This window comes from Myotis yumanensis, unplaced genomic scaffold (genome assembly GCF_028538775.1).
Source record: "Myotis yumanensis isolate MYYU_CA2020_CCGP unplaced genomic scaffold, mMyoYum1.0.hap1 SCAF_17, whole genome shotgun sequence".
In the NCBI taxonomy this organism is placed as follows: domain Eukaryota; kingdom Metazoa; phylum Chordata; class Mammalia; order Chiroptera; family Vespertilionidae; genus Myotis; species Myotis yumanensis.
In genome coordinates this window covers 15997538-16024160 of record NW_027223768.1, presented here as the reverse complement: position 1 = coordinate 16024160, position 26623 = coordinate 15997538, and the positions used below count along the sequence as shown (strand labels likewise).

The window sequence follows — 26623 nt, the reverse complement described above, 5'->3', positions numbered from 1 at the left end:
GGTGGTGAGCGCTAAACCAAATGCAGTCACCCCAAGTATCAACCCTGTGGGACGTGCTGGTGTGGTGTTTACCGCCTCCTCCTTCCACGGGGTTGATTTCCCGTTAGTTGTAACAACGGTATAATTTTCCCTTCTTTAATAGTAGTCCTGAAAACCCTCCTGGGAGACTGGCAGGGTACAAACGCATTTAGAAATATTTTTAGGTCTTTTTATTTGTTCGGTGGTGGGGTGTAGGACAGGGGTTGGAGCGCTTCTGGCGGATTTGAAGGAATCTTAGGTGAGTTTGTGGCGCCCCCTGGTGGTGCTCGGCGAACACCGTGGGTTCTCCGCGTCTGTACCGGGCTCGGTGCCTGCAGCTCTCCCTCGCCTTTCGGTGCTCTCCTCGCCTCCCTCCCGCAGGCTCACCCCGAAGCGGCAGCAGGCCTTCAAGAGCGCAGTCAGCATGCTTTATAGAGCCCATCCTCCTCACCCTCGACTCCTCGCTGCGCCTACAGCTTCGTCCAACACAAAAACTTCCCGTTGTTTTACTGCTGTATACAGAGGTCAGTTCATGTCCCCTGGGCGCCCCTCCCACCCCCTAGCAGTGGCTGAGTTGTGTGCTGGGGGCACGCGAACCGCCACGGGGCCTTGATCCGCAGGTCCGGGGTCGTAGCTACACCCCATCACCTTCACCATCACCGGGGCGCCACCCCCACCCCTCCCGACACCCGCCCCGCCCCGCCAGGAGGCCCGGGAAGGCGGGTCGGGAGGAGAGGCTCGAGGGGAAGGGCAGCAAGAGACCCCGCCATGACTCCCAGGCGCTGTCGCGCGTGAGGAAAGGGCGCGGTGGCCCTACTCAGAGTAGCAGTAGGTCCCGTAGCTGGCCCGCTGGGGCTGCGGGAAGCCGAAGCTGCGCACGCCGGGATCAGGGAGGCCCCCGCAGCGCGGCCGCGGCGTGGTGATGGGGAAGCGCACGCTGCCGTCCGCCAGCCACCCGCCGTCGCATTGGTCCAGCCCCGAGAACTTCCAGGCCGCATACAGGTGCCCGACCTTCGCCACCACGGCCCCGCGCCGCCGGCACGCCGCCTGGGCTTCGGACAGGGTCAGCCGCCCGGGCACGAAGAACACGTGGCCTGGGGACGGAGCGGGTCACTGACTGGCCGAGAGCAGGACATGCGGGGTACAGCGGGGATTCAGGCTCCCGTCGAGGGCGAGGCTGCGGAGAGCGGGCCGGGCTGGGTGGGAGGAGCGAGCAGGGGTGCGGATGGGGTTGCGGGAGGCGGGCTGGAGCGAGGGGGTGGCGTGAGGCGGGGGACAGGCCTCGAAGAGACAACTGAGCCGGGCGGATCTCCAGCCCCAGGGCTTTCACTTTCCCCGCCCCACCCCCAGGCCCCGCCCTACCGCCCAAACCCCGCCCCCATCCTCCAGACCCCGCCCTACCGGCCAAACCCCGCCCCATCCTCCAGACCCCGCCCTACCAGCCAAACCCCGCCCCCATCCTCCAGACCCCGCCCTACCGGCCAAACCCCGCCCCATCCTCCAGACCCCGCCCTACCAGCCAAACCCCGCCCCCACCCGCCAGACCCCGCCCCTAGCGCCGTGCGCTCGCCCCGCCCGCCCCTCACCTGCCTGCGTGGAGGTGAAACAGAAGGCGTCATAGCGGTCGCGCTTCCGGTCGCGGGGCCCGTAGCTGCGGATCCCCGGCCGACCGTGGCCGCCGCACGGAGCACGCGCGGTAAGCACAGGGTAGTGCACGGATCCCTCGAGCAGCCAGCCCGCGTTGCACCAGTCCAGCCCCTCAGTCCATGCTGGCGGCAGACGAGGGATTAGAGGCGTCACAGGCAGGAGCCAGACCCGGAGGTCGCCTCCGCTGGGGCCCCTGTAACAGCCCGGAGGGGACCTAGGCGGTGCCCGGGCCGCTCACCCTGGTACAGCTGCGCGTAGGTGGCCAGGCGTCCGCCCTGCTCCTCGCACGCCTGCTTCGCCTCGTAGTAATTGAACTGGTACCTGCCCCGGCTGGGCTGGTACGGAAACACCACACCTGTGGGGTGGCAGACAGCCTGGGGAGGGCCGGCAGACGAGGGAGGGGAAGAACAGGCGGGGCAGCCGAGCCGAGAGGGCGGGGTAGATGCTGAGGGAGGAGCCCTGGGATACCCGGATCCGCCCCCGCCCGTCTCCCCCGCTGGCGAGGAGGGGGCTGGAACCGCCGGGCCTCACCCTCCAGGCGCAGGGTCAGCGCCACGCTCTCGTCCTCGATGCCGTTGATGAGCTCACAGCGGTACCGGCCCTCGTCCTCCAGGCGCACGCCCGCAATGACCAGGGAGGCGTCCAGCCGATGCCCCCTCCGCATCCTGGCTCGGCCCTCCAGAGCCCCGTAGCTCCGGGCATGCAGTCCGTTGGTGATGAGGATCGAGGTTTCTCGGAGCTCCCCTGGCTCCACTTTGCTCCAGCGCACCTTGTAGCTGGGAGGCAGGGTGCCCAGGATGCAGGGCAGCGTGGTCGTGGCGCCACGACGAGAGTGAATGACCTCGTGGATGGGGGGCAGGAGGTAGTGGGGGCCCCGGTAGGATGCTGAGCAGAGGGGGCCACAGTGGCAGGAACCCCCTGACCCCCACTGTGCCAAGTGCCCATCCAAACCCTGTTCCCCAGGCAGCCCCATTCTCTCCTCCACTGCCCACTCAGAAATAACTCTCACTCCCTGGGTACCTCCAACAGCTGCCTTTCCCACTTTTCCCACACTTGGAGCTTCTCGCCCACAGATTCTGGGCAGGAACTGAGATCTTACCTGGGTCCCCGAGGGCTCTGTGGAAGGGGGTGAAGGCCCACAGGAGAAGGAAGTGACAGAGTGTGGGGAGATTGAGCCAACCTTGCATGATGGGGAGTCAGCCTAGCTGGGTCTACAAGGCACAAAGGGTGAGCCATTCCTCAGGACTAAGGGAATGGGGACAGGGTGGGGAAAGCAGGGTTGGAGATAAACTCCCAGCAGGGATTCCTCAGAGGGACTGTCCAGCTGGAAGCCATGGGGCAGTAATAAGGGGCTTACGTTCATGGCAAAAGGAAAGTGGGAGGGGGAGAGGGTCAATAGCAACCACACCCCCACCTCTGCCCATCCTGCTTCCTCTCTCCCATCCCTTCAGTCAGCAGGTCCTCTACCTATCCCCTTCTCATCACAAGTGCCACTTCCCAAGTCTTGCCATCTGGATTGTCAGCTCCAGTCTCTATCCTCTCCCACACTCATTGCCATCTGAGGCCAGAGTAAATGTGTCCTGCTTAACAGTCTCTCCCTGTTGTCCTGAGAATAAAGCCCAGTTGCTGTGTGATCCAGTCTCTCCCTGACTTTGCCACCTGTGCCTTCTGCACTGCACTCCACACGTGTTGGACTTCTGGCTCCAAAACAGTCCAAATTCACGCTCACCTCCTCACAGACATCCTCACCTCCTTTGGGAAGCCTTTTCTCTTCCCTCCAGGTCACCACACTGTGGTGCCCTGTGATCCACTTGTCTGGTTCCCCTACTGCACTGGATTGGGGATTCCCCCCCCCCCTTAGAAGTACTTTTATCAGCAGCTAAGTCAGCTGTGTGAATTTGAAAGTAATACATATGTATATGTAGTAAGGTTTGCAGTAATTATAAAGTATATAGTTATAAAAAATATTTCAAACACAGTTGTCTATTTCAGTAGTTCTTTTTCTCCTTTATTGTATCTATTCTTCATCACCTTGATATTTATTTTTAAAACAGAGAACCCCTTAACCTAGTTTTATTCATTTTAAAAATCTGATTCCTCCACTTCCTAACTGCATGACTTTGAACAAGTTACTTAACTTCTCTCTGACTCAATGTCCTCATTAGTAAAATATGGATAATAATGCGCACCTCCCTTACTGAGTAGTTGTGAGGATTTGATGAAAATAATATAGATAAACTGCTTAAAATAGTGCCTGATATGTAGTAGTGCTATGTATGTATTTACTCATTCTGCAGCACCCAACATAGTTTCTGGCATGCAGTAGGTACTAAATTAATGTGTGTTGTGTGTTAATGAGTGAGCTCATATGCAGGCCTTCTGGGAAGGAGAGCTGGGACATGGAGAGAGGGAAAAAACACTGAGGAGGAGTCAGAAGGCTTAGGACCTGAGCTCCATCTTTCTGCAAATGAAGGTCAAAGACGACCTTGCAGAAGGAGAAATGGGGGTTAGGCACAGAAAGGACTTCTCCGTGGCTAATAGGGAAAGTATCTGGGACAGGGACACGAGCAAGAGAACCAGTTCAGTACAGGAGAACCTGGTGAGCAGAGTGATAGTGGGGGCGGACTCACTGAGGGACCAATAGTAATAGCTAGCATTAACGTGCCTGAGACGGCTCTACGCACTTTACATGTGTACTCTTATATTTACACCTGTCAGCAATCCTACAAGGTAGGAACAGGAACGATGATTGAACCCCATTTTACATACTCACACAAAGGTGCATACATTTTAGTAAACTTGAGTGAAGTCAAACAGCTTGTGAGAGGAGGGGATTCTCTGGGATTTGAATCAGGATCTGACTGACGCTTAATTTCTTTATGACTGATCTATATTTCTGTATTTTAGAGCAAGCGCACACACATCTTCATACTCCTTACAGAGAATGAGAGAAGGCAGCAACAGCTCCAGCACCTACCTGTTAAAAGCTGGTCTCTTCTCAGCGATGGAGGGAGCAGTGACTGGCAGCTTTTTGTCCTGCTGGAGGAAGAGGTTCCATGTGAAGGAGTTGCCACTGGGAGGTCCAAGCACCTCAGAGCCCTGGACTTAGGCATCTGGTCAGTGTAGTCGCTCCTTTTGCACCTTTGAGGAAAGGCTCCTGCCCTGAGCTCACAGAAGAAGCCAAGGGTCCAAGAACTCCACAACCCATTATTCCACTGAGCCAGGGTAAGTGACCCATGTCCAGCCCTGTGAGCAGGCACTATAGCTGCTGTGCTCACTGCCCTGGGCCCAGGGGAAGATGCTGGGTGTGGGATATGGGGCAGGGACCCATTAAGGGGTATGGAGAAAAGGAGGCAACCAGAAATGACCACCTGGAAGAGTACAGAGAGTGAGGTGCCCCGGTTCATCTAGATGCTCTTGGACCGGAGAAGGGGATTGATTGGTGGGTATGAGGATATTGGACCAATAGGCATAGGAATGAGGCTCAAAGGTCCATAGCGGTCAAGCTCCCGATGCCTGCATTTTTCCATATGGGCCTCATCTGCAGGCTAAGCTGCTGGGCCAACAATCTTGGCTTTATGGGCACTAACTCCATGATAGGCCGGAACTTAGAAAACCCAGAAGAGCGGTGGGGGAATGGAGCACCCCTCCCCTCCTCCTTTCCCAACAAAGTCCTCACCTCTGCCCTCCGGTGCCTGGGTGCGCATCGCCTATGGGAAGAGGCTCTCAAGGTGGGAACCAGCTGCTTCCAGAAACCTGACCCCTTCTGTCCAGCCCCCCATCTGTCTATCTGTCTGTCCTTTCCTTCTCTGTCCCCACCCCATCAGAAGCACAATTTCCCATTGTCCCCGTCTTTCCCCCATTGTTGAAACAACAGGGGCCCTTTCTTTATCCTTTGGGTAATGGCAATAAAATGTCAACAGCTGGGGATGTGGGACGCAGGACCGGCTGGCACACACCACCGGAAAAGGGGTCTGGGTGGGGGTGGGCTTAGAACAGGAACTGACATCCCCAAGGGGAACAGGATGAGGTGAGGGGCAGAGAATGGTCAGTGAGAAGGTTGAAATGGGGTCTCCTTCAATGTTGTAAGCTTCAAGTCTTTAAAGAGATCTTGTGTGAGGCTGGGCTCCATAGAGGGAAGAGTGTGTGGTTCGAATTGCAATAGGGGAAATGGAAATTAGACAGCAAGGAGGATTTTTCTGTCCCCAGGAAGGGACATGATATGGGAATGTCTGAGGCTGGAAGGATTTGGGGAAGCTCTCCAAGAGAGTGGTCATATTATTTTTTTCCCTACTTCCCTACCTCCTCTTTCAGCATAGGTACATAATCTTAAAGTTCTCAAGAGAACTTACCTGGGTAGAAATTCACTTCTTTCAAGTCTTTCTTGTTAGGAAGTTTTTTCTGAAGTCTAAACTCCTATTGGAGTTCAAGCTCATTTTAAAAACCTTTCTAATGAGGTGTAATTTACAGGCAACAAAATGCACAGCTCAATACATTTTGACATGTGCACACGCCATGTAATTACCCCGCTCCCCCATCAAGACACAGAACCTTTCCAACACCCAGAATAAGCAAGCACATTTCTTTTTTGTTTGCTATCAATGCCGAGGGAGGACTCCCTCCGTTAACAGCCATTTAGAAATGTTCTGAGCTTCAGATGGCCTCTTAGCCTTCTTTCATCTCTGCTGAGCAACCCCACACCAGGAGTTTTGTGTTTAAGAACTGGAGGGAACTTCAGGATGCTTAGCCTCCTCCAGAGGAAGAGGAGATGGAACGGAGAGGGACTTGCCCAAGACCATGCAGAAGGCAGCTGTTGAGTCAAATCTAGAACTTGCTGCTTTTTTCAATAATCCCTCGTCCACTCCTCTGCTTGATCCTCCAAGTTGGAAGAGCGCCAGGGTTTTGACTATAGATCTAATAATAGGAGCTCGCCCCATGGACTTGATTGACTGTCTTTTCCCTTCGGCTCCATCCCTGTTTCTAAGCCCTTCCCTCCTCGCAGAGAGGACAAACAAAGAAGACAAATAACCCCTGTCTCCTGGGCCAGGACACCCTGAGCCAGCGCATCTGATTGGCTTCCACCCAACTCAAACAAACAGCTTCCCACAGAGGGGGGGCGGGTCTACAGTAAAGGCTCCACAGCCAGTCATACCACCACTCCCCGGCTCATGCCTCTCCCACCGCTCCTTTCTCCCCAGATCACTTATGAACTGTGGTTTAGAAGCCTCTGGTGGGTAAGTCCATAAAAGGCTGAGTTTGGCATGGAGGTAAACCTAGGACCGTTTGATAGATGCCAAAAGGACCGTTTCAGGGTAGGATGAGAAAGGAACAGACCAGGAGTGAACATAGTAAATAGTCAAGCTGTGTTTAGTGTGCTCAAGGTCACTTTCATTCTCAGCTTCCCCCAAGGCACTGCAAAATAGGAATCGAATAAGACTGTGCAGGCTTGAGCTGGCAACTTTTCACTGAACTAGCATCTTTTAAAGAGAGGATTTTGCCACTTCTGCTCCCTACTGACCAGAGGGAGGTGGACTCATCTAGAACAAGCATGGAGTCCTGACACCTGTTCCCCTAACATCACAGGCTCAGCTTACCCCCTCCGGGCACATCTGGCTGACTAATTTTCTTGACCCCTGATGATGGCATGATCCCACCTTATTACTGGGAATGTCACATGAAGGACTGGAAGAGTTAGCACTTTAGGGGGAAAAGCAGGGAGGGAAGAGTGCCTGACTCATACAACACACTCAATACATTTTGGCTCTTATTATTGGAGGGGGCGGGGGCAAGAAACGCCAAAGAGAATAGAATCAGTCAAAACAGACACTAACTGCTTGATTTTAAAGGATCACCTGATTTTTAAAAATACATAGAAAATCACACACACAAAAGTCAATGTCCCACTTATTTTTTTATGACAAAAGTAATACCTACACATAGTGAAAAAGAACTCAACCACTACTACAGGGATAAAATAAAAAGCCAAGTGCTTCTTTCCTTCTTTCTCACTTCCCCCTATAACAATTAAACCATTGTTAAACTTCTCAGTCTGTCAGAAGTTTTTAAGACTCTATAAGCCCTGGCTGTTTTGGCTCAGTGGATAGAGCATTGGCCTGTGAACCAAAGGGTCCCGGGTTCGATTCCGTTCAAGGGTACATGCCTGGGGTTGCAGGCTCAATCCCGAGTAAGGGGCAGGCAGGAGGCAGCCAATCAATGGTTCTCTCTCATTGATGTTTCTATCTCTCCCTCTCCCTTCCTCTATGAAATCAACAAAAATATATTTTAAAAAGACTCTACGAGAATGCAGATAAGTAGAAACATACATCATGCATTTATTCTTTTTAAAATTTATTTTAGAGGAAGGAGAGAGAGAAACATTGATTTGTTGTTCCACTTATCTATGCATTTATTGATTGATTCTTGTATGCATGTGCCCTGACCAGGGATCAATCCTGCAACCAACCAAGTTACCTGTTCAGGGCCCATATATTCTTTTTTAATTGAATTGAAATCCTATCATGTAAACTGTTCCCTACCTTGCTTTTTTCACCTAATGATATGTTTTGAGCATCTGTCCTATCAGCACATGACATAAAGCTTCCTCATTTTTTTTCGTCTGCACGGTATTCCAGTGGGTGACTATAGCATAATTTATTTAATGAGATGCCTATTGATGAATATTTAGGATGCTAGAGGTTGGGACAATTAATCACCTGGGGAAAAATTGAGTCCATAACTCATTCCTTAACCAGGGGTGTGGAATGTCATTTGGTCAGCCAAGCTTAGGGGTGAGTTAATGAGGTGTTCGACCAGGCTAATTTTTAAGTTGATAATTCTGTATGGCCCTCAAATGATGTTATATATATCCAGATGGCCCTTGGCAGAATAAAGGTTCCCCATCCCTGCCTTAACTAAATACATTTCAGGAAGCTCAAAGATTTAAACTTAAGAATAAGTTGCTCATTTTTCCTGGTCACTCCCATGCATACAAGAGGTATACATGCTGTTAAACTTCTGTGTGTTTTTTAAATGAAACCAGAATGAATTATAGAATAATCTTTTTTTAAATATGTTTTTATTGATTTCAGAGAGGAAGGGTGAGGGAGCGAGAAACAGAAACATCAATGAGAGAGCATCATCGATCGGCTGCCTTCTGCACACCCTGCATTGGGGATCGAACTTGCAAACCGGACATGTGCCCTGACTGGGAATCAAACCAGCAAACTCCTGGTTCATAGATCAATGCCCAATCACTGAGCCATGCCAGCCGGGCTAGAATAATCATTTAAATTACAAGGCAACTTTTATTGCTTTTTAAAGTGATTACACAATGATACATTTAATTGTAGACAATTTAACAAACATAAAAATCATTTGTAAAAATTATCTTTATTGTTGAAAGTATTACAGATATTCCCTTTGTTTTCTTTCCCATTGACCCCCTCCACCCCGAACCCGCCCCTTCCAGGCCTTCCCCACACTATTTTCTGTGTCCATTGGTTATGCATATATGCATATAAATTCCCCGGTTCATCTCTCCACATAAAATCATTTTAAATAATAAAAACTCCCTCCCTAGCTGGTTTGGCTCAGTGGATAGAGTGTCGAAAGGTCCCAGGTTTGATTTCAGTCCAGGGCACGTGCCTGGGTTGAGGGTTCGATCTCCAGTGTGCAGTGTGCAGGAGCAGCCGATCGATGGTTCTGTCTTATCATTGATGTTTCTATCTCTCCCTCTCACTTCCTCTCGGAAATTAATAAAGATATATTTTAAATAAATAAATAAATAAAATGCTATGCCTGAGATCTACAGCAGGTGGCGTAAGAAGACTGCGTTACCACTCAGACGCTCTAACCACTGAGCCACCAACCAGGGCACTATGTGGCATACTGTATTTTCAAACTAAAATTAATTATATAGAAGATTTTTTATGGACATAAGGGAATATGACACATTGAGCAATCATGACAAAGCTTTACTATGAAATGGCAGTTTTCCTTTTTGAAGTTCCTAGGAGGCGTTAATTTACCATAAATACTGATATAGGGAGGCAAATGACGGATACTTTTTTCAGGTTTTAGTTCTTGGGTGGCTCGGTGAAGCTTAGGAACAGTTTGGGGGATGGGGATGCTGACTTCTTTGCATTATCTTCTTTCCCTTATCTGCCTACGGTCAGTCCAAACCCCTCATTCTGGCTTGCATTCCGGGATCCTACATCTCTCTCCATGCCCCACCCCCAGTCTCCTCCAGTCCCACACAGGATCCCAACTTCCCCTGAATAGGTACTAGTGAAGTCAGGGTTCGTGTCTTATGCACATTTTATCACCAGTACCGAAAGGACAGGTCCTGGCACACAGTGTGGGTCAAAAATGTTTGATGGACCTGCTGAAACCTCTAATCTCTAGGCTTTTATCAATAACTGTGCCCGCAAAATTCACCCCAAAGGTGCTACCTCCTCGGCCTCCACCTATCTCTAGGGCTCTCTCGATGCTTTCCCTAGCGTTTCCTTCCTCTTATCTGTGCCCGGGGCTGGCTCCGCGTTGGACCCGAAGCTGTTTTCGGTATCTTAGCACGTAAGTGCCTTGGTCGCTCAGACACTGCAGTGGGCAGTGATTGGAACCCTCCCCACCCCCCATCCCCCACCCTCACCCCCTTCACCCCAACCTTCGGAGATGGGCAAGCTCTGGGGCCGAGTTTCTACAGCAACCAGACCAGCAATGGGCCCACCCGCAGACTGTTTCTCCTGGGAGGACCGGACAGTGGTTCCCGCATTCGTCTCTATGGTTTCGACAGCCTAGAAGGACCAAAACGGTACTTCCGGGAAGGTGGCGGCTCACGAGTCGGATCTGCACATGTTTCCGCCGGGAGGACCCCGCAGTGACGGTAAGGGCTGCTGTCTCCTGAGTGGTGCCACTCGGAGCCCGGGCTCAAGAGAATAGCGTTACCACATGAAACGGCGGCGGCAGCGGGGGCTGGAATGTAGACCTCAAAGGAAGGAGGCCCAGGGAACGGTAGCCGGCTGATCAGACCCGCTGTAAGAAGGAGGCCCGGGAGCCTTCTCCGGAAGACTCGGGTCGACCGGAGAGGACTGTCCCTGAGAGCGTGTTCGCATCCTTCCCGTGCAGCCTTCCCAGAGACGGCGGCGCACAGCCGGGGACCTCGCTGCTTTTGGCCACAGGTGTCCATTGTAGGTCCACAGCAGTTCCCCCCGTGCCATTCAGTTCAACGACTGACTGAACGCGTTCTCACTTCCTGGCGCTGCGCCTAGTGCACCGAGGTTGGGGAATAAAGCCCGTCCCTGGCTCCAGGGCGTATTGTTTCGAATGACGGCGACAAGGGGCAGGTGGGGGGTACTGCAGAGAGCACAGAGCTGTAAGAGACCGAGGAGTGTGGCCATTGACGCCGGCTCTGGGATGCCTGGGATCCAGGACCCACTACATGCCAGTTGTTGGATTTGGGCAAGTAATTAAACTTCGCAGTGCTATTTCTTCGTTTGCAGATTACAGTAATACCAGGTCCTAAAAGGGTTGTTGGGAGGATTAAATGAGATAATCTGTGTTAAGCAATTAGCAACAGGCTGTCATCGAGTAAATGCATAAGTATTATAATATTATTACTGAAATTTGGAAGCTAATAAGTCATAGATAACTTCTGAGAAGAAGCAGAGTTTTGAGGTGGCCTTAACGACTTCAGTGTTTGAATTTTACTTTAACAGTATCAAGAAGCATGATAGGGCCATTTCTTCACTTGCTTTTTTAAAAAAAAAAAATTTTTATTGATTTCAGAGAGGGAGAGAATCATTGATTGGCTGCCTCCTGCAAGGCCCCTACTGGGGATCAAGCCTGCAACCCGGACATGTGCCATGACCGGAATCGAACCTGGGACCCTTCAATCTGCAGGCCGACACTCTATCCACTGAGCCAAACTGGCGCAGTGGTTCTCAACCTTCTGGCCCTTTAAATACAGTTCCTCATGTTGTGACCCAACCATGAAATTATTTTCGTTGCTACTTCATAACTGTAATGTTGCTACTGTTATGAATCGTAATGTAAATATCTGATATGCAGGATGGTCTTAGATGACCCCTGTGAAAGGGTGGTTTGAGCGCCAAAGGGGTTGCAACCCACAGGTTGAGAACCGCTGGGTTAGGGCTTCACGCAATGCTTTTCTGTTGGGACTGTCAAGGTATCTGCTAGGTTTACAGGTAATCGTTCTTCACAGTAGAAATGTGAACAGAAATGTGAGTCATTCTGAATTTGCTATTCTTCAAACCTAACCAGACTGGTCATCATTCTTTTTTTGTTGTTTTTTATGTTTTTATTGATTTTAGAGAGAGAAGAAGGGAGAGGGGGGGGAGAGATAGAAACATCAATTGTTTGTGTCCTGCATGCTCTCTACTGGGGATTGAGCCCACAGCCCTGGGCATGTGCCCTGACCTGGAATCGAACCGGTGACTTCTTGTTTCATGGGATGACACTCAACCAGCTGAGCCACAGTGGCTGGGCTTGTCATCATTCTTAAGCCTAATATATAATGCTTAGGAGGGGTGGCTTAATGATGTATCTGAGCCCAGCTGGTGTGGCTCAGTGGTTGAGCATCGACCTATGGACCAGGAGGTCACGGTTCGATTCCCGGTCCAGTTCATGCCTGGGTTGCAGCTCAATTCCCAGTTTGGGGGTTGCCAAAGCAGCCAGTCAACGATTCTCATCATTGATGTTTCTCTCTCTCTCTCCCTCTCCCTTCCTCTATGAAATTAATAAAAAATACATATTTTAAAAAATGATGTATCTGATTTTTTTTAAGCATACTTACTAGACCTTCCTAAACTCACATGAAAGTTTTACCTTCAGAACTGTCACTTTGGGAGGCTGCAGGATTACCCCAGTAATGCCATTGATCAGCTTTAAAAATAGTCTGCAGTGCCTGTAATAAACAATCTGTGTAGGTTAACTTTAGTGAATCGAGTCAGCAGTACTAGTCTTTGTTTTGAATGCCTTTTGTAATAAGCCATCTTAACCACTCCAGAGGCAAATTTGGTATATAAGTTCAATAAAGCCATTTTGGGGTCCAAATAGAACAGTGGAATGACTATAAAAAATGCAGTTAGGCCCTGGCTGGTGTGGCTCAGTTGGTTGAGCATCATCAGTACACTGAAAAATCGCTGGTTCAATTCCAGGTCAGAGCACATACCAGGTTGCAGGCTCAATCCCTGGTTGGGGTGTGTGCAGGAGGTGGCCGATCAATGTTTCTCTCTCACATCAATGTTTTTCCCTCTTTCTCCCTCTCCCTTTCTCTAAAATCAATAAAAACATTTTATTACGAATCTTTTTTTTATTTTTTATTTTTGTTAAACCTCACCTGAGGATATTTTCTCATTGATTTTTAGAGAGAGTGGAAGGGAGGAGGAGACACAGAGAAAGAGAGAAACATCAATGTGAGAAAGACACATCGATTGGTTGCCTCCTACATGCACCCAATCAGGGCCAGGAATCAAGCCTTGACCAGAATAGAACCCAGGATCCTTCAGTCTACAGACAGATGCTCTATCCACTGAGCCAAACTAGCTAGGGCAATAACAACCATTTTTAAAAAAGAACATTATAATTAAAAAATGAAATTAGTTGGGGATGTGATAGAAAGAGGGCCACTTTAGAGTCGGCAACCTAGGCTCATATTCCAGCTCCATCTCTTACTAGCTGTGTAATCCTGGGCAAGAAACACAGGTTTTATTTCCCTCATTTGTCAAGTAATGATAATACCTAACAGGACTGTCAGGATTAAATGAAACTAGAATATGGGTAATCCACCTGTTGTGCATTAAGGGCTCAGTAAGAGTGTCCTTCCTGAGCTGGACAATTTTAAGAGGGGTGCGTGAACAAGATGGAAAGACAGTGGCGGTGGGGAAGAGGTGTGTGGCGCCCACCCTGAAAGGACAGTGTATATGCTAGGGCATAGGTGTAGGATATGGGCTCTATTAAGTACTGTTATAACTCAGGTTAACAAGCATCTCATTGCCTTGTTTTTACATGGTAATGATTGGGGACTGCACACAAGCTGCCTGGGTTTGAGTTCTACACACATTAGCTGCATGACCTTGAGCAAGTCGTCTAACCTCTTTAGACCTCAGTTTTCTCATTTTAAAACATGGATAGTCATACTTTCCTGGAGGTAAAGTTCAGAAAATCTTCCGGGGATGGGAAGATTAGACATGATTCATGTAAGGCCTTGGCCTGGCATGCGGTGAGCTCTCCATCAGTGTAGGTATTACTAACTTTTGACATGTTGGCATTGACCTCTCTGTGGTGAGACAGGGAGCTCCCCAAGGACCAGGGCTCCTTCCTCTGTCTCTGCCTCAGTTTCAGGAAAGAATTCTCGTGAGAGCAGTCAGGATGGATTGGGTGTATGACGGCTCTCTCTCCTTTCCTCTTAAAGGGATGGTAAGTGACCTCCTCTTCTCTGGTGAGGACCTGAGGACAGTGACTCTTTTCTCAACATGAAGGTCACCCCGGAGGTTAGGAGTCATGGGATGAAGTTTGCTGAGGAGCAGCTGCTAAAGCACGGATGGACTCCAGGTGATCCCCATGGGTACCTTCCACATGACCCCAATTCCCTGCCTACCTTCTGCCCAAGGGAGAGGCATCATCCTGGAATATCCCTATACAGTCCAATCAGTTGGAGGAGGGAAACTAGCTTAAAGGGAAATTTGCAGAAGAAAATTTCTGACTTTTCCAAAAAAGGGGAGAGGAGGAAGAAATTTGACAATGGGTATTAAGAAATGGTTGGGAGGACTGGGGCAGAGGGGAAGAAACAGGACATCTGTCCTGAAAGAATTATAAAGGAAAAGAGCTCAGGCTCAGATAACGGCAGGGGGACTGCATGGAGAGGTGTCAGAAAGAATGGAACTCGGAGGGCTTCCGAGAGGGATAGAGTTTGCCCAGTGCTACCAGTGGCATGTGCTGGGGTGCCTGTGAGAGCTTGGGGCAGGCAGAATAAGCTAAGTCACTCACTGTCTCCTGCAGGCAAAGGCCTGGGCCGGAAGGAGAATGGCATTACCCAGGCCCTCAGGGTGACGCTAAAGCAGGACACTCATGGGGTAAGACTGGGCAGGCTGAGGGAGGTGTGGATGGGGGAGAGGGGGAGCCCTTGAGGACAGGGAGGCAGGTTCGGAGTTCATACTTCTTCCTCTGGCAGGTGGGACATGACCCTGCCAAGGAGTTCACAAACCACTGGTGGAATGAGCTCTTCAACAAAACAGCAGCCAGCTTGGTAGTGGAAACTAAGCAGGTATGAACTCTAATAGATGGGCATGTGGAGGTGAGGGAGCAAGGGTATGTCACCCACTCACTGAAACTTCCCCTCAGGACGGAGTACAGATAAGGCGCCTTCCTAAGGAGACCACCCGTCATAATCATCCCAAGCCCAACATGCTGTATCAAAAGTTTGTGAAGGTATTAGAGGCTGGGGGTGAAAGGGTTCATCCTTTTTTTTTTTTTTTCCTTCCTTGGGGCCTAGACAGTTGCCTTGTATGCCCTACATATTCTCAGGATTGTCCTAACAGTGGGATCCTGTGACCAACCCCTTGCTGTTGCTTAGACTGCCCAGACCCTAGGGAAGAATTGGGGCGGGGGGGGGGGGGAGGGGGAGCAGCAACGGAGTGGGTGATAGGGCATAATCAGGAGCTGCCAGAGTGGGGCAGGGAGGGGATGTCCAATTCAAAGGACTTGGAAGTCAGAGACCTGAGAGATTATCTGGGCCATTCTTATTTTGCGCATGTGGCCAACGATGGGGCAAGAGGGGCCTGCTGAAGAGCCCACAGTTGGCTAGTAATGGCAGACAGGACTGGAACCCAGGTCTTCAGACTCCCACCTACTAAGCATATCAATAGAAGGGAGCTATTATTTAATGGTCACCTATTATGTGCCAAGGTCTCTACATGGTATCTAGCAAATCTTTCCCATTTCTCTTCATCTCTGGCCATCTTCTATCCCAGACCATCATCTCCTACCTAATTTAACAGCCTTATAAACCAGACTCATCACCTCTAATCTAACTCCCCACTCCAATCAGTTCATCCTCCACACAGCATCCAGAGTGATCTAAAACAAAAATTTCATTGTTTCATCGACACCTCCTTGATTTACGATGACATAGATTATCAGACTGGCTCCTGTGGCCTTGTCCCTGCCACCTTCTCTAGCTCCGTCTCTTGCCACTTATCTCAAGATCTTCATACTTTAGCCAGATGGAGTCGTTATTTTTAAGTTTTTGCACATACTATTCCCTCTGCCTGGGTTATTCTACTCCCTTTCCTCCTTTACCTGATTTTTTTTGTCTCCCAGAGCTCAGCCACTTCTAGAAACTGTTTCCTAAACCCTGAAATCTGAGTGGGTACCCCTCCTGTAGCACAAACTCTCATCCTAATTGCTAATGTTCTGCCATATTCCCTTCCCCCTCACCATGTAGATTCCATCTGGGCTGGACCATCTCATTCTTTTTCCACTCTGTATCCTCAATCCTTGGCCCATAGTAGATTCTCAATCTGGTCAAATAAAGTTCTGTGCGTAGGTGTTGGGGATGGGGGGAAAGGTGTCATTTTTATTGTCAAGATACTTGGACTATGGGATGACCACCCGGGGACACTTGTCCCACTGTAAAGACCTGATGGCCCTTTCTCCCTTCTTGTTGTGCCCACTAGCCAGGAGGCCAGGGCTGCTCTCCCCCCACCTCCCACAGCCCTTCTGCTCAAGCTGAAGTATGCAGTTTGGTGCAGCTCTCTGTGGTCTGCAGGAGCGATATTGGGGGCTGGCAAATTTGTGCCTCTGGGTATGAATTCCTGGGGAGGCTCCCAGGAGGGAAAAGGGATAGCAGTGGTGTGTTGAGTGGGCCTTGTCCACTTCATGATTCCTCCTTCTAGACTGCCACACTGACCTCAGATGGGGAGAAGCCAGACAAGGACTTGGAAAGCTGCAGTGATGATGACAACCAGGAGTCCCAGCCTTCAAAAATGTGAGACTTCATTTTAGCGCTGGGGGCAAGTGGGAGGAGATGCTGCAGATCTCAAGAGAAAGGACCAGGTCTAAAATAATGCTTGGCTGGGGCTTCTTCGGGGTGGAACTGTGCTGTACTAATCTTTGTATCTCGAAGGAATGTTTTAGAGGGGAGGAGAGGTCAAGCTTTTCCACCAGATCTGTTTGTAATTTCTGATCTCTCCCACCCCAAACCTCCACCAGTCTGACTGATGAGATGCTGCTCCAAGCCTGTGAGGGTCGAACAGCACACAAGTAAGTAGTTACTTGTTAGCTCCTGGGTCTCCCTTTTCTCCCTATTCCAAGCCCACCCCTGAGGATGGCCTATACAACTTCTTGACTATTTTTTATCCCAGGAAAGTGATTCATACTACCTGCCCATATCTGAAGCTGCTTTTAAGATAGCTCCTCCCCTACCAACTTCCCCTACAGTCTCAAGAATTAGGCTTTTTCCTGATACCCACCCTCTGACTTTGGCCCTATTTCAGGGCTGCCCGTCATGGAATTACAATGAAGGCTAAGCTTGCTCGTTTGGAGGCCCAGGAGCAGGCCTTCCTGGCTCGGCTCAAAGGCCAGGACCCTGGGGTCTCTCAACTGCAGACTGAGAGCAAGCCCCTCAAAAGAAAGAAAAAGCAGCAGAAAGAGGAAGAAGAGGCTACAGCAACTGAAAGGAATGCAGACAAGGAGTATCCAGAATGTACTGACCAGAGCATCGGGAAAAGCAAGAAGAAAAGACAACTTCAAGCTAGGAAAGAGGGGACAACTGTAGAGGATGAGGAAGAGGGCACAGAAACAAGAGGGCTTGGGGAACTAAAGAGCAGAGAACAAACTGATTCGTCCCACAGGAAAAGGAAGAAAAAGAAGAGGCAGCACCACAAAGAGGAGAAGCTGGGGGTCTTAGGTAGAGGAGGAGGTAAGGGGGGTGTAGGTGGTATCAGAACAGAGAAGGTAGAGAGCCAAGCATACACTGATTCACACAGCAGAAGCAAGAAGCAGCAGTGCGAGGAGGAGGAAGACTTGAATATAGAGGATAAAGAAGTGGAGGAAGCTGTTGTAGATGGTGGGACCAGGGAAGCAGAAAGCAGAGCATGCAGTGATAAGAAACGCAGAAGCAAGAAAAGACGGCGGCATCAGGAGGAGGGTGTCATGGACATAAGCGATGGACATGAGGATGGCAGGACTAGGGGAGCAGAGAGCAGAGCACACCCTGGCTCAAGCAGCAGAGGTAAGAAGAGGAGGCAGCAGCAAGCAAAGGAGGAAAGAGCCACAGTCAGCACTGACCAGAGAGCAAAAAAGAAGAAACTGAAGAAGAGAGACTGAAGGTCGGGTGAGGGTGGTCCTCGATCAATTTCTTTTCAGGAGTTGTTGAGACCTCAGAGACCTGAGTTGATGCAGGTCTCCTGCACCCTCCCAGCGAGGAGTCCTTCCCGAGGAGGAACCAGCTCTGGATACCAGCATGCTGAGAGGAGAGCAGTAGCACCTGCCTTAGTTGAGGGAATGGGCTTCTTCCCCTTTGCAGCTCCTCACCCAGAGACCATGAACTCAGATGCCCATCGGAGCCAGGCAGCCAAGGGACAAGGAGTGCTTGGGGCTGTGGGAAGAGGAATGCAGATACCCTTTGAAGGGGCATCCTTGCTAAAAGAAACAAAATGTTGACTTATGTGATATGTCCTGATTCTTAAATATTGTGAAGCTAAGGAAACCATACAAATCTCATTGTGAGCTGGTTTCTAACACTATGCCAAATGAGTCAATAAACGTCAGCTTGGGCTCCTAGCCTATATATCAGTCCTGACTGGCATCTCCATTCCCAGCCTGGGAAGGTCCTAAATACAAATTAAGTTTCCTGGGCACCTTTGAAGAAATTCCTTCTGTTGACCTCCTGGGGTCTTGCTACATTGTTGAATGGAAGGGGGAGGCTTAGAGAACCTCATCCAGTGTCCTGTGTCCCTAATGGGTAAGAGTGAATGTGTGTATAAAGGACAAGCACACCTCACTTGGGAGACTTTTTCAGCATCTGAAAGTCGGTATGTAGTGCCCCCAAATGCCACAGCAACTTCTCTTGCTTGTTCTTCCCCAAAGAAGACACCATATCTCCAGTGTTGCCGACCACTCGTTAACCTTTACTGCCAGAAGAGCTTCCAGGTCTCCACCGATCTGGGAGAAAGAGGCACGAAGTCTTTATTGGGAAGAACAAACGTCTACCTTCCCTACTGCAGACGGTATACACACTCCGTGTCAGGGTACGGTGGCAGATTCAGCTGGTACTTCTTTTCCAGAGCAGGTGGTACGAAACGACCCCCCAGGTAGTGGTAGCGACCAGTGAAGTGGGTGGCAGACTTTTTAGGTGCAGTCAGGGAGATGAGCAGGTCTGGCTGGATCCCTCCAGGGTTTCCCTTCTCCACGTCCCATCCTGAAAAGAGGGTTGCATTCAGGAAGAGCAGAAGAGGCCACGTGTCTGTCTAGTCCTCTTCCAAACCTTGCTCTACCCCAGACCTAAAGAAATGGGAGCCCCCTTTAGGACTGCATCCCACCTGAGGAATTTGCATCCTTGGAGCTCCCGGTGTCCCTAGGCTTAGGTCTCTTGGAGCCAACATGCAAAAGGTACTCCTGAACTCTGCTCCCAGCTGTGTTCTGCACCTCTAGACTCATTTTAGACTTGGTCTGAGCCTTGAGTCAAGGATCAAGATTCCTAGGTACCTACCTCAAAACAGGGCAGGGCCCCAATCCCAACCTCCTTGAACCCAGCACCTGAGGGAATGTCGATGCTGGCAATGGGCACGGTGAGTCCACTCAGGACGCTCAGGATGTTGCGGAATGGCTCCCGAACATCTCCCTTGAAGCTGAAGCCAAAGATGGCATCCACCACCAACTCATATAGCTCATCGATCAGCTGGGGCTGTGGTGGAGCAGGAAGAGTCAAGGATGTCAGAGCCAGCAGCTGTACAAAGAGCTCTTAATAGGAGAGGCTGTCCTCTGTACCCACAGAGGCACAAATACAATTTTGTCTCATTCAGATGATATTCTGAGACAGTTCAGTGCAAGTGGGTCCCTGATTCAGGTCAAGCTGAGTCCAGACATCGAGTTCTGCCTGCCTGCCATTGGGGCGGCTACAGTATCGGAGAGCCTGAGACTGGGAGTCAGAAGGGCCAGGTTCTGGTCTCGGCTTTGCCATGGTCTGGTCTGTTACTTTGGACAAACCGCTTATATCTATAAAATGTGTTAAATTTTTTAAAAGCCCATCAAGTTGACCTAACCGGTTTGGCTCAGTGGATAGAGCGTCGGCCTGTGGACTGAAGGGTCCCAGGTTCGATTCCGGTCAAGGGCATGTACCTTGGTTGCGGGCACATCCCCAGTGGGGGGTGTGCAGGAGGCAGCTGGTCGATGTTTCTCTCTCATTGATGTTTCTAACTCTCTTTCCCTCTCCCTCCCTCTCTGTAAAAAATCAATAAAATATATTTAAAAAAAAAAAAAAAGCCCATCAAGCTCTCAAGTTTCCCACCCCCTAAATCCATGCATCTGCAGAAAGGGTTTAGGCACTGACTTCAGCTCCTAGGATAATGTGTTCACTGCATCCTAGGGGAAGAGGAATGACTACAGAGTGAAAGGAGTGACCAGGGGACGTGCCAGGCACTATTCCGACCCTTCAAGAGTTTAACATCTAGAGCAGTGGTTCTCAACCTGTGGGTCGCGACCCCTTTGGGGGTCGAACAACCCTTTCACAGGGGTGGCCAAAGACCATCGGGAAACACATATATAATTACATATTGTTTTTGTGATTAATCACTATGCTTTAATTATGTTCAATTTGTAACAATGAAAATACATCCTGTATATCAGATATTTACATTACGATTCATAACAGTAGCAACATTACAGTCATGAAGTAGCAACGAAAATAATTTTATGGTTGGGGGTCACCACAACATGAGGAACTGTATTAAAGGGTCGCAGCATGAGGAAGGTTGACAGCCACTGCTCTAGAGGCAGATAAGCAGATGAGCTCAGCCTAGAAGCCTGAGGGAAGAGCAGAATACAATGGTTACTATGGAGGAGAGCAGTGAACGGGAGCCACCTACCTCTGGGGGCATTTCCTCAAGGAAAGGGATGTCCATTTTCTGACACTGGGTCACCAGGGAAGTGAAGAGTGGCTTGTTGGGTTTTTTGGGGTAATAGATGGTTGGCTGGTAGCCCTGCGAGGAAAGGAAAGGGGTAATTCACGTTCAGATCCTAGCGACCTGACAGCCTCCCACAGCCCTCCGCATACTCACGAAGAGCTTGAGGTGTCGAGCACAGACCAGGCCATCGCCTCCGTTGTTCCCAGGGCCACAGATGACCAGGACAGTGGGGGGGCTCCTGGACAGGGACGTGGGGGGATACGCCTGAAGGCAGAACCAGCGGGGGATTCCGAGTGGCTTGGAGCCCAACAGCCCAAGCTTGCCCCCATTGTCCCGCCCACTCCACCGGGTCCAGGCCCGCGGGCCGGGTGAAGCGTGGCACCGCTGACCTTGGCAATGGCTGTCGCACAGCTCAGCCCCGCTAGCTCCATGAGTTGGTCCACGCTGAACTGGTACTCCTTGAACAGCTCCTCGTCCACGGCCTGCGCCTCCTCCTGGCTGAGCAAACCCTCTGCTCAGAGGCTCGGCCCCGCGGGCGGCACAGCGCCCCGAGCCCCGCACGGTAGGGGGCGCCCTCCGCCCGCGCGCCCGGCCGGAGCCCCGCCTACCTCAAGAGCTTCACCTGCGCGCTCGCCATGACCTCCGGGTCCCCGCGGCCGCCCGAGCTCAGCCGCTGCGGCCCCCACCAGGTGGGGCTCACTCGACAGGCGCTGGCCTGGGACCGAACGCGCGGCAGGCGCGATCCAGCCACCAGCAGCCCAAACCCGAACAGCGACCACAGCCGGGACATGCGGCTCGCGGGGCGCGCCCTCGGCCCTGCCCGCCGCCCTGGCGCATGCGCAGCGCTATGCCCCGCCCCCGAGAGGCCGGGGCGGGACCAGGCGCCGGAAGCGCCCTCAGGCTTCGCTCGCTCTGCCGCGCGCCCAGTTCTTCAAGTTGAGCGTATCTGTGAGCCCGGATTCCTGCCCTGCTGCTAACTAACGGGGGCAATGTGGATACTCCAAGTTTCCGTGTCCTGTCTGTAAAATGGAGGAAGGTACATGCATCTCATAGGGTAAATGCATGCAGAGCGTCGGCAGGAGCGGGTACTCAGGACTCAGTAAATTAAGCTAGTGTTCTTTTTTAAAAAAATATATATTTTATTTATTTTTTACAGAGAGGAAGGGAGAGGGATAGAGAGCCAGAAACATCAATGAGAGAGAAGCATCAATCAGCTGCCTCCCGCACCCCCCCACCCCACACCCCCCCCGCCCCCACTCCCCCACTGGGGACGTGCCCGCAACCAAGGTACATGACCCGACCAGAATCGGACCTGGGACCCTTCAGTCCCCAGGCCCACGCTCTATCCAGTGAGCCAAACCGGCCAGGGCTAAGCTAGTGTTCTTATGTACGCTGCTGCTGAGCGTTTTATATAACTTAGTGCCCTCTCCTCACCACATTAGCTCCCCTAACTCTGTTCACCAGCACGGCACAATATATTTTCTAATCACACAGAATCCTTACCTCTTTACCAAAATAATAGTAATAGGAAGTAGGTTGAGTATGCCATGGTCAAAAATGCTGAAACCATGGACTCCAGGTCACGATATTATTTCAAGAAAAACCTGGAGAGGAAAACTAAATCTCTTACCCAAGAACTTTTAAAGATGTAAACACATCCTTGCATGGTTAAGGGAGAAGTTTGTGGAATAACAAGTCACCATTAAGGCACTAAGATGATTACTCAGGTGGAATGAAGATCATTTTTAAGCTAGATTTATTCTTTTCTGTATCATGAAATGCCTCCTGACTAGTTCATTGTGAATAGCAAGAACCCCTCCACCTTTTAACTTCTCTTCTGATAATCTCATTTTTACTTATGAGATTTATCATCTCATTTATCATAGCTTGGTCTCCAGCTATGCTTGTTTTTACAAGTTTGTGGTGGGAAATTGAATTTACCAGACTGTGATTGTGGTGGGAAACTTTTTGTTAAGCTGTGTTTATGGTTGGAAACTGGGTTTACAGTGTACATTACAATTGGATAATCTTGCCCAAGACCTCATTAACTTTGTAACTTTACCAGTATATAAATAGCTTTACTTTTATGCCTGTTTGAGAAATTAATTTGGTGATTCTGAAAATTCATTTCTAAAACATAATGTGAAGCATTTTTCTTTGACATAGCTAACATTTTGAATACTTATATGTGCCAAGTGATAACATGAATCATCTTATTTCATCTTCACAACAATCCTGTTATTCCCATTTTACAGAAGGGAAAACTGAGACTCCAAGATGTTGAATGACATGCCCAATAATACAGTGATACCTGTCGGTGGAACTAGGATTCAAGCAGCTTAACCTAGAGTCTGCAGTATTAAGCAGCATTCTATACTGAACTGACTCCCAAATGCATATGAATGTAATTAAAGGCTCGTCACTGCTGATTTCATTTTGATGAGATGTAACTATAAAATAATAACACAAAGCATCTCATCCCACCACACACACACACACACACACACAGAATTTACCAAACAACCAAATGACAGCTGTCCCCAGGAAGGCAGTGCCCAAGACCTAGTCCACTTTGTTGCTGTTCTTCACTTTGGAGTTTTCTTTGGGAAATACCTTCAAAGTCAATTTAGAAAGGGAACATGAATTGACCACCTACTGAGTGCCAGATGCTTTACATAGATTATCTAATTTAATCCTGTCAATCCTATGATATATTTTTATCCTCATGTTATAGATAAGGAAATTGAATGGCAGAGAGAAATCAAGTAATTTTTCTAAGATAATACAGCTATTAAATGGTAGAGCCAGTGATGGTTAATACTGAGTTGGAAATACTCCTGGGTGGCAGACACTGCTACTTATCACTCAAAATCTGTTTTGTTTTTTTTTTCCCTTTGATAACAGAATCCCTGAAATCTATCTGGCCACGTGGATGCCCATCTAACACTGCATTTTCCAGTCTTCCTTGCAGCAGCTAATCATACACGTGTGACTAAACTCTGAGATTTGAGCAGAAATGATATATGTAACTGATAGGTCATAACCTTTAAAAAGTTGTTTTCTTCCAATTCCTCTTCTTACTGGCTAGAAGGAAGGTATTATACTGGAGCTGGAGCAATCATTTAGACCATGAGATGTAAGTCCCAGGTTGAGGATGGCAGAGTATCCTGCCTACCTCCCCAAGCTCCACAGAGCACTATATTAGCCCTGGGCTACTTATATGAGACAGGAATAGAGTTCTCTCTGGATAAAGGCACTGTTATGTTGGCTTTTGTTATATAATTGGTAAAACTGCATCCTAATCAAGACAAAATAATATACTCCATTTACATAAGGAAGATTAACAGATGTGTCCCCAGCACCTACTTCTGTGCGTAGCACATAGTAGGTCCTCTACAAATATGTTTTTATTTTTTTAAAATACGTTTTTATTGATTTAGAGAGAGAGAGGAAGGGAGAGGGATAGTGAAACATCTATAAGAAACATCATTAGCTGTCTCCTGCACGTCCCCTACTGGGCATCTAACCCCATCGTCCCATGCACTGAGAGGATGCAGATTCGATTCCTAATCATACTCTTGGCTCAGCAATTTATATAATATTTAATTAAATTACAATAACACATACAACCAGCATAAATACATTTGTTGTCAAGTAAACAATGGCTTAACTGGGCATGGAACTGCCCAGCATTACAGAAGAAGGGATTTACTACCTAGGTTAGAATCACGGCTTCTCCACTTACTAGCGTGACCTGGGAAGACAAACAACGTAGATTTTTTTGCTCTCTATTCCTCACTGTGAAAGGGGATTCGCCTGCTGTGATTACAGGAGAAAATACTTGTGAAGCACTTAGAACAATGTGTGGCATGTGCCAAGTGATTAAAAACCCATATTGAATATCATTGTTGTGGCTACTGGCAGCAGTTGTGCCACAGGCTACTGGCCTCGGGCCTGCACCCAGCCCCTGCTATGTTTCATGGAGGAAGTGGAGTGCATGGGTTGGTTCAGCTGTACCTTCTCTAGTATTATAACCCCATTTCCCATATGAGAAAATGGAGGTCTGGAGAGTCATTGACTTCAAAGCCTCTTGGTCAAGAAGTTATAGTTTTTAGAACTGGAAAGGGCCTAAGTCAGCGGTTCTCAACCTGTGGGTCGCGACCCCTTTGAGGGTCGAACGACCCTTTCACAGGGGTCGCCTAAATACATCCTGCATATCAGATATTTACATGACGATGCATAACAGTAGCAACATTACAGTTATGAAGTAGCAACGAAAATAATTTTATGGTTGGGGGTCACCACAACATGAGGAACTGTATTAAAGGGTCGCGGCATGAGGAAGGTTGAGAACCACTGGCCTAAGTGATCATGAGGTTTGGATCCAGAAGGAACAGGGGGAGATTCACCATCCATTTCCCTTTTCGCTTTTGCCTGTTGAGTCCAAAACTCCCAGCAAGGAGCGAGCAGCCTCAGTGCTGAGAGTGTAAAGCCCTTGTGCAGCCTGCTCGGGAGCCCACTTGCTGCCTGTGTTGTAATCCGTGTCTGAACAACTGGGAAGGGTCTTGGTCCCAGAAACCACACCCTTAAGTGTGTATGTTGGGGAGGTACCGCTGAAGCCGGTAGGGTGGGGTCACATGATCATGCAGAAGCCAGATGTGGTGGGTCTCCTTGGTGGGTCCCTGCTGGAGGTCTCCCTGGGCTGTTTGAATGACCTGAAGGAGGCAGGGCAGAGCTTGCCAGTGGGAGTGGCTATGGAAAGAGCAGAGGCAGCCTGCTCTGACTCCAGCTTCTGCTGCCCTCTCTAGCCCTTACCTCTGCCGGTGGGCTGCAGAGCAGTAGGGAGGAGATGTAAGCTGCATATCCCCACGTTCAGCGGGGCTCTTCCTTTCTCTGAGGTCTACAGTCAGGCCGTGCAGGAGGCAGGGGACCGGCCAGGCCTCCTGAGCTGGGTAAAAGTCGTTCAGATTACTAAGGAGCAAAGACAAAGAGACTCAGAGCACTATATATTCCCAAGCACCAGTCCATACCTTCCCCCAACTTTAACAGCAATAATGTCCCATTAAAATGGTCCAAAGTCACATCCTCTCCTACTCCCTTTATCCATTCTCCAGGTCTCCTTCCCTCCCCCAGGGACCCACTCATTGGCTTGGGGGCCACTGGGTACCGGGATGCCAGAGCACTCCATTCTGAGGGCGGGGGGAATGGTCTCCAAATGAGAGATGGGCCCTAGGTCCAGAACCATCCTGGTGGAAGAGAGAACGCTTTGGGAGAACAAGGAGGGAGGTGTGAGGAAGTGTGTTGGTCACTGTAGGTACGTACACCAAGGACTATGGTTTGGGGCAGGTAAGATTGACGAGCCTGGGCTGTCTAGTGGCTAGGCATGGGGATGACTTGCAGTGCCTGGAAGGAAACACACTGAAAAGATGTCAGTGAATTCTAGTCAGCAAATAGCAAGGAACTCTGCTGCTAGATTTGGAAGCCTTTGAGGGAAGAGACTAGTAAACAGCAAGGTAGGGTAAGAAAAGCACCAGTTACCTGTCGCCTAGTAGGCTTCCAACAAACCCTGGTGCTCTGAGATGCAGATCTAGAAGTTAGGAAGGCTGTGGAAGCAAGGAGGAAGAGGTGATCCAGAAAGAGTCGGGAAAATGGGCCAGGGTCTTGAGAGAGGAGCAAAAATGCGGGTAGGGCTGGTTTGGGGTTTTAGGCCTGGGGTGGGAGGAAAGAAGGGAGTGGGAAGAGTGCTCCCCTCAGCCCGGACAGCCTACACCTCCCACTCCAGTCCCTGCCCAAGCCAACCCAGTCGCAGGGAACAT

General features: G+C 49.8%; 3 protein-coding genes across 7 annotated transcripts; 1 reads left to right on the top strand and 2 right to left on the bottom strand.

Annotated features, from left to right (window-relative positions):
- Positions 1-196: 196 nt before the first annotated feature.
- Positions 197-5471, bottom strand: HAPLN2 (hyaluronan and proteoglycan link protein 2). 3 transcript variants are annotated; one of them, XM_070396156.1, is made up of 7 exons: positions 5345-5471; positions 4643-4806; positions 2765-2876; positions 2197-2550; positions 1904-2020; positions 1605-1787; positions 197-1112 (listed from the first exon to the last, which is right to left on the bottom strand). In XM_070396156.1, exons 3-7 carry the CDS (start codon positions 2850-2852, stop codon positions 832-834), a joined length of 1023 nt encoding a protein of 340 aa, XP_070252257.1. In that variant the 5' UTR covers positions 2853-2876; positions 4643-4806; positions 5345-5471; the 3' UTR covers positions 197-831. The 3 variants fall into 3 exon arrangements, with proteins under 3 accessions (XP_070252257.1, XP_070252256.1, XP_070252255.1); XM_070396155.1 differs by having other exon boundaries at positions 4643-4704; XM_070396154.1 differs by having other exon boundaries at positions 4643-4701.
- LOC138995591 (G patch domain-containing protein 4) lies at positions 1612-18472 on the top strand. Of its 3 annotated transcripts, XM_070396150.1 has the most exons (11): positions 1612-1714; positions 4573-4890; positions 10164-10236; positions 10397-10546; positions 14096-14235; positions 14683-14756; positions 14855-14947; positions 15025-15111; positions 16578-16669; positions 16894-16944; positions 17178-18472. In XM_070396150.1, exons 5-11 carry the CDS (start codon positions 14157-14159, stop codon positions 18007-18009), a joined length of 1308 nt encoding a protein of 435 aa, XP_070252251.1. In that variant the 5' UTR covers positions 1612-1714; positions 4573-4890; positions 10164-10236; positions 10397-10546; positions 14096-14156; the 3' UTR covers positions 18010-18472. The 3 variants fall into 3 exon arrangements, with proteins under 3 accessions (XP_070252251.1, XP_070252252.1, XP_070252253.1); XM_070396151.1 differs by lacking the exons at positions 10164-10236; positions 10397-10546; XM_070396152.1 differs by lacking the exons at positions 1612-1714; positions 4573-4890; positions 10164-10236; positions 10397-10546 and adding an exon at positions 10908-11121.
- A 319-nt stretch (positions 18473-18791) lies between these two features.
- On the bottom strand, positions 18792-21627 carry NAXE (NAD(P)HX epimerase). The gene is made up of 6 exons (XM_070396157.1): positions 21416-21627; positions 21197-21305; positions 20961-21071; positions 20769-20882; positions 19441-19588; positions 18792-19102 (listed from the first exon to the last, which is right to left on the bottom strand). Exons 1-6 carry the CDS (start codon positions 21595-21597, stop codon positions 18900-18902), a joined length of 867 nt encoding a protein of 288 aa, XP_070252258.1. The 5' UTR covers positions 21598-21627; the 3' UTR covers positions 18792-18899.
- Positions 21628-26623: the final 4996 nt, after the last annotated feature.